The sequence below is a fragment of the Fomitopsis serialis genome, assembly GCF_022376445.1.
Source record: "Fomitopsis serialis strain Sig1Antser10 chromosome Unknown B0H18scaffold_365, whole genome shotgun sequence".
Classification (NCBI taxonomy): domain Eukaryota; kingdom Fungi; phylum Basidiomycota; class Agaricomycetes; order Polyporales; family Fomitopsidaceae; genus Fomitopsis; species Fomitopsis serialis.
Window position 1 is genome coordinate 33,454 of NW_025955325.1, and position 4,999 is coordinate 38,452.

The window sequence follows — 4,999 nt, forward strand, 5'->3', positions numbered from 1 at the left end:
GCAGGCTAAGTATATCAGCGCGGAACAACGGGCGCTCACCCTGTATTGCATAGCCCACAACCTCGGCTGCAATCCCTGTGGGCAGTGAAGATGAGATATCATCTGTCGGAGAGCCTCCTCAACAGCTACAGTTGCGCCAGTGTCGTAAGTCTGCCATCGAACTGCGGTGAGGGCTAAACTTGTGCCATAAGATGCACGGCACGGAGTATATAGGTAGCTTCCAGCGGTGACAAAGTGCGTGCAACGCCTTCTGTTTACGAACTGCAGATATGTCCACTACCAATATCAACGAAGCATTCATTGCCGTGTCGCATCAGCAGTACGTGTACACTACTCAATGTCGTCATTCCGTTATGTGACAATCTATCCGTAGATTTGTGAACGTCTGCTGCACAGTAGCAGCGATAGGTAAGTTGGGGAGTAACCAGGCACGAGCTGATATTGAAATCCGAGTTGTGCCTTCACAGTTGTGCTGGTATACGATTACGCTCTGACCATCGACCGAGAAATCGGCTTATTTTGGTTCGAACGGAAGCTGTCGGGTGCAAATATCATCTGCGCACTCGCTCGAACTGTCGCACTCGGTTACGTGATTGTAGCATGTCTCGTCAATCCAACATCCTGGACATCTACAAGGTGCGCCGTCAATCGTCATGTCTGTTACGCAGCTTCATAAACGTGCTATTGTGCATAAGGTGTAAGGGTGTGCTACTAGCATCCGACTTACTCGTGCTGTTGTCATACCTCATCTGGGCAGGTTCGTTATGCGCGCTCGTCATGATTAATCCAGTTGATGAAACCAACCTTACGAACTAGTCGTGTCCGCTTTCCGGGTGTACGCCCTCACACACCGAAAATGGGCATTAACGATTTTGACATTGGCTCTCGGGATTGTCCCCGCGGCGATGAACGCAGTGAGCGATTCAAACGGCTGCTGGGATACTTCATCGGGTCTCAACTATGTCACAGGCCACAATATCCACCTCGGCTTATCAGGTTCAATCGCTCGGAGGCAAGACTTTCTGCTGGGTGTCCAATCCTAACCACCCAGCGATGAGTAGTAGGTACGTGCGGTTGAGGTTTTTCGATGTGTTCTCTCCGCGATTCTGACAACATCACTGCTCGCTCTGTTCCTTCCAGGCGTGCGGCAAGCTCATATGCATGACAGCTTAAATGCTTCCTGACGTCGTTCTTATCCTTTAGTTGTGCTTCTGATAGCCCCTGCATGCGGCATGATATCTGATATCATCGTGCTTCTCATCACGTTCCACTGCATTCGTCCACTCCCATGTCTACGCATGTGGGCTCGTTCTTCTGAACGGGGCCCTTTGCAAGTTCTACTGAGGGCCGGTGAGTACAATTGATACACAGAATACGTAACGTGTGGATGACATGCTGACCCGAACAGGGGCGCTATATTTCGTGTACGTACCACATTGCCTCTAGGGTCCACATTATGATGTCTCCGCAGCGTCTTGACGACCCTGAATGGTCTGCAATTCATCATATACATCAAGACGGTAAGCTGTTTGACATCCACTTCATGTTCTTCCGGATATATCTCTGACTGACATTACTATAGCCTACAGGATTTGTGGACTCGTTCATCGCTCCGTACGTTTCGCAACGCAATGGCTGCTATATCATAATGCTAAATATGTATCCAGTGTGATTCTTATCTTTGTGCCCCGCTTGATGCTCGATCTTCGGGAATCGACGGTAGCGCCCGTCATACATGCGAGTGGTAAGTGCTGTGGTTTCTGCTGTCAGTTACATAGCAGTTAACGTTGAATCAGAGGTATTCGAGATGACTGGCAATAGCTATGATACAACAGCGGCCGGAGAGCATGTAGTAAACGATGTCGAAGACCCATACGGCTTTGCATGACCTGTAAGCGGGTTTCTCTTGTCCGATCATTTATGGAGTCACGCAACTTTGGGTGGGCGACAATATTGTCTTGCTTCGACTCCGAGTCAATGTGGAGAGCCCCCACGTCACCCTTTGCCCTTTGAAGTTTGATTATCAGCTCGTTGGTGGTGGTTCTTGTCGCATCTGTCCAAACTTGCTATGATCACGGCGACAGAACCCAATGTCATCAAGTCTCCTAGGACTGATCCAAATTTGGAACATCATCCCTGTGGAGTATGATCATACAGTTGCATCTCTGAAAGAGGCCCGGTTCTTGTGGGACGCCCACTCGTGGAGTCGTGCTGGTGCCGGTATCAAAGCTTACTGCGATGTTGAAGAGCGACCGCCGATGGCTGAGGTGAGTCATCCGGTTTTGGTATACTGTGTTTTCCTTGTTCAAGTCGCAGACTCCCAGATCCCTCGCAATGTCCTCGACTGTGCGACCCAAGTACCAGAGCGCGAGATAGTGTATCGCCAAGATGATCCAATGGCCCATTGACACGTACAGCTTCCTGTCACATCTAAGCACTCGCAATGACTTTGAGTTTGACTCTCACGCCTCAAAGCTGTGCTTCCTGTAAGGTTAGAGTTCCATCTCTCCACGAGTAAGTTACATAGCTGAGCTGATTTAAACGGAGTTCAGCGAACAACTTGAAGTCTCACCACTCGGTTCTCAAACCCTTCTCCTCGCACAAAACGAATCATGTCCTTAGTGACGGCAGAAGAAGAGACTGCAGTTTTGTTGCGTGCGCAGTGAGTACAGATACACAATAGCACTCTCCGTACAATTCACTACTGATGGTCGCGCTTGACATCTTGAGTAGATATGTGGACGCCTTGTGCGGTTTCGCCTTCGCTGGTAAGTTCAATTAATCATCGGATAGTCCGATTATTCTCAGACGGATAATGCACATACGTCTCAGTCGTACTTCTATATGACTACGTATTGACGGTTGGTCAAGAGGTAAATCTCATTTGGAGGAACACAACTGGTGCCACTGGCATCATCTTCATCCTGAACCGAGTCATAACACTGGGGCTGGTATATGAAGGTGCCGTACAGCCTCGAAATTACACATACGAAAGGTAAGCATACGATTACTCCGATCTGGAGACCGTGTTGCTCATGAGGATCAAGCTGCAAAGGCATCACGATCTCATCTTTGATATGCGTTCTATTCTCGTATCAGATGTGGGCGAGTATGTATACAGTCTGGCTGTTGGTTTCCGCCTTCGTCATGACTTTGTTCATTGTGTGTCTAGCTATATCTGCGATCAGAGTATATGCTCTCACCGGGCGGCGTCTGTGGCTGTCGGTGATGACGTTCGCACTGGGGATGGTACCATGGGGACTGGATGTGGTAAGCACCGTTCGAGTTTCATGATGCCAGTAGTGGTCGTCGTCGGACTCAAGATACCACTGTCAGTACACGAATACTACGTTGTATTTCACAGTCGTTCCTGTCGAAAGTCAGCATCTGTGCCAAGAAGACGACAACGTAACCAATGCATTCATAGAAAAGTAAGTACCTGTCGGCTCTGCGTACTCGTGCGTTGTACCGACTTTGTTGACACAAATTCAGAGGTGCGAGCATGTGCAGGGGTTACGTTGTAGGATCTCTTGACGATCTGGAGCATAGAGCTACCCATATGCCGTGCATGCAGCATAGCATCCGACCTTATAGTTCTACTTGTGACTATATATAAGGTACTCCCCCGTCCATTCGTATTCTCGCAAATCTCCAGCCACTCCTTTACGCGGATGTTACTCAGAGATGGTAAGCACTTATCTATCTGTTGATCTCAGATACGTTGATCGCCCTGACGATCGAACATGTACTTATAGGGATTATGTTTTCGCGTATGTCCTGAGGCCCGTGCGTTTACCTCCTGTTTCAAGGATTGATGTTAGCTCAGGATGTTGACCACCCTCAATGCTCTCGAGATTGTTCTGTATCTGACGTCGGTATGTCCTAACCGTCCCCTTTTATATGATAGCTGAGTTTGACGACGGCAACAGACGAGCGATTATGTCAACTACTTCATCGCGCCGTACGTACCCAACTCTACCATCGGTATATATGCGTAAGGTTGCTCAGCCTCCCGTCCAGCATATCAACCGTCTTCGTCTCTCGATTCATACTGAACCTACGTGAATGTGCTGCTGTATCGGTCGTGAAGCTCGACTCTCAAGAAAGTTCCGAGAGCACGGCACGACAGGAATCACGGACATTGACCTTTGCGTTCTCTTCGATCACGCGTACGTCTGTTTCGATCAAACTGCAGTGTGTCCCAAGCCCGCACTGTCACTTACGACGTCGTTCAGACCTGGATGCAATGGCATCTTACCAAGACGATGCGCTCACAAGTGAAGTACAAATGTCGGACATCGGGGACACTGGCAGCGCGGGATGTGAAGAGGACGTCGCAGCGCGCATCGGAACGGAGTCGGATGCCGTGCAGTGATAGGTAACACTTGCGAACTGATCGTCTCGATTGACTCGCTAACGACGTGACGTTTGCACAGTGATTCCACTCCACCTTCGATGCGCTTGAGATCGTTCTGTACTTGACCCCAGTGCGTGACTTTGGGCGTGCTACGAGTCCATTTTGAACTCGATGCCGCTGACGTAGCTGATAGATGGATGAATATATCAACCACCTCATTGCACTGCATACGTTCTGCTTCATGGACCACGACTGCGTGAGGTTGCTCAGACTAGTCAATCGCACAGTATATAAGATCAAACATTGTTGTCTCTCGCTTCGCGTCGAATAATGACGACAACGCGTAGCCTTGACAGTAGTACATCTCGAAGGCGATGCGGCTATATGCGATGGACATACGTGCTAGTGTGAAGCGTGATGAATCACTTACACAGATTCGAGGCGGGGCCACGGGTCGGGTCGAACATAATCCAGGCGGAACTTGTGTCTCCGTGCAAATGTGACCTTGGCAACTCGCTCCTCCACTGCTTTTTGGCCTGAGTTCGAGATCTATACTAACCTACGTAGAGAATGTCAGGTAAGCTCCTCAATAATGAGAATATCAGCGATGCGATGAAGACCTCCCTGTCAATCAGTGCATGG

General features: G+C 49.3%; 2 protein-coding genes across 2 annotated transcripts; both read left to right on the top strand.

Annotated features, from left to right (window-relative positions):
• Positions 1 to 2,012, top strand: B0H18DRAFT_1064567 (uncharacterized protein). The gene is given in 16 exon segments (XM_048031160.1): positions 1 to 118; positions 205 to 222; positions 268 to 319; positions 374 to 408; positions 468 to 636; positions 696 to 757; positions 817 to 914; positions 970 to 1,063; positions 1,087 to 1,089; positions 1,204 to 1,350; positions 1,409 to 1,424; positions 1,472 to 1,520; positions 1,583 to 1,614; positions 1,668 to 1,744; positions 1,797 to 1,912; positions 1,924 to 2,012. The coding sequence occupies 13 exon segments, from the start codon at positions 270 to 272 to the stop codon at positions 1,886 to 1,888; spliced, it is 924 nt and encodes a 307-aa protein (XP_047884821.1). The 5' UTR covers positions 1 to 118; positions 205 to 222; positions 268 to 269; the 3' UTR covers positions 1,889 to 1,912; positions 1,924 to 2,012.
• Positions 2,013 to 2,552: 540 nt separating this feature from the next.
• Positions 2,553 to 4,696, top strand: B0H18DRAFT_1064580 (uncharacterized protein). The gene is made up of 12 exons (XM_048031161.1): positions 2,553 to 2,662; positions 2,734 to 2,768; positions 2,833 to 2,995; positions 3,048 to 3,109; positions 3,173 to 3,270; positions 3,337 to 3,431; positions 3,545 to 3,687; positions 3,783 to 3,786; positions 3,827 to 3,871; positions 4,021 to 4,169; positions 4,236 to 4,378; positions 4,437 to 4,696. The coding sequence occupies exons 1-11, from the start codon at positions 2,613 to 2,615 to the stop codon at positions 4,373 to 4,375; spliced, it is 984 nt and encodes a 327-aa protein (XP_047884822.1). The 5' UTR covers positions 2,553 to 2,612; the 3' UTR covers positions 4,376 to 4,378; positions 4,437 to 4,696.
• Positions 4,697 to 4,999: the final 303 nt, after the last annotated feature.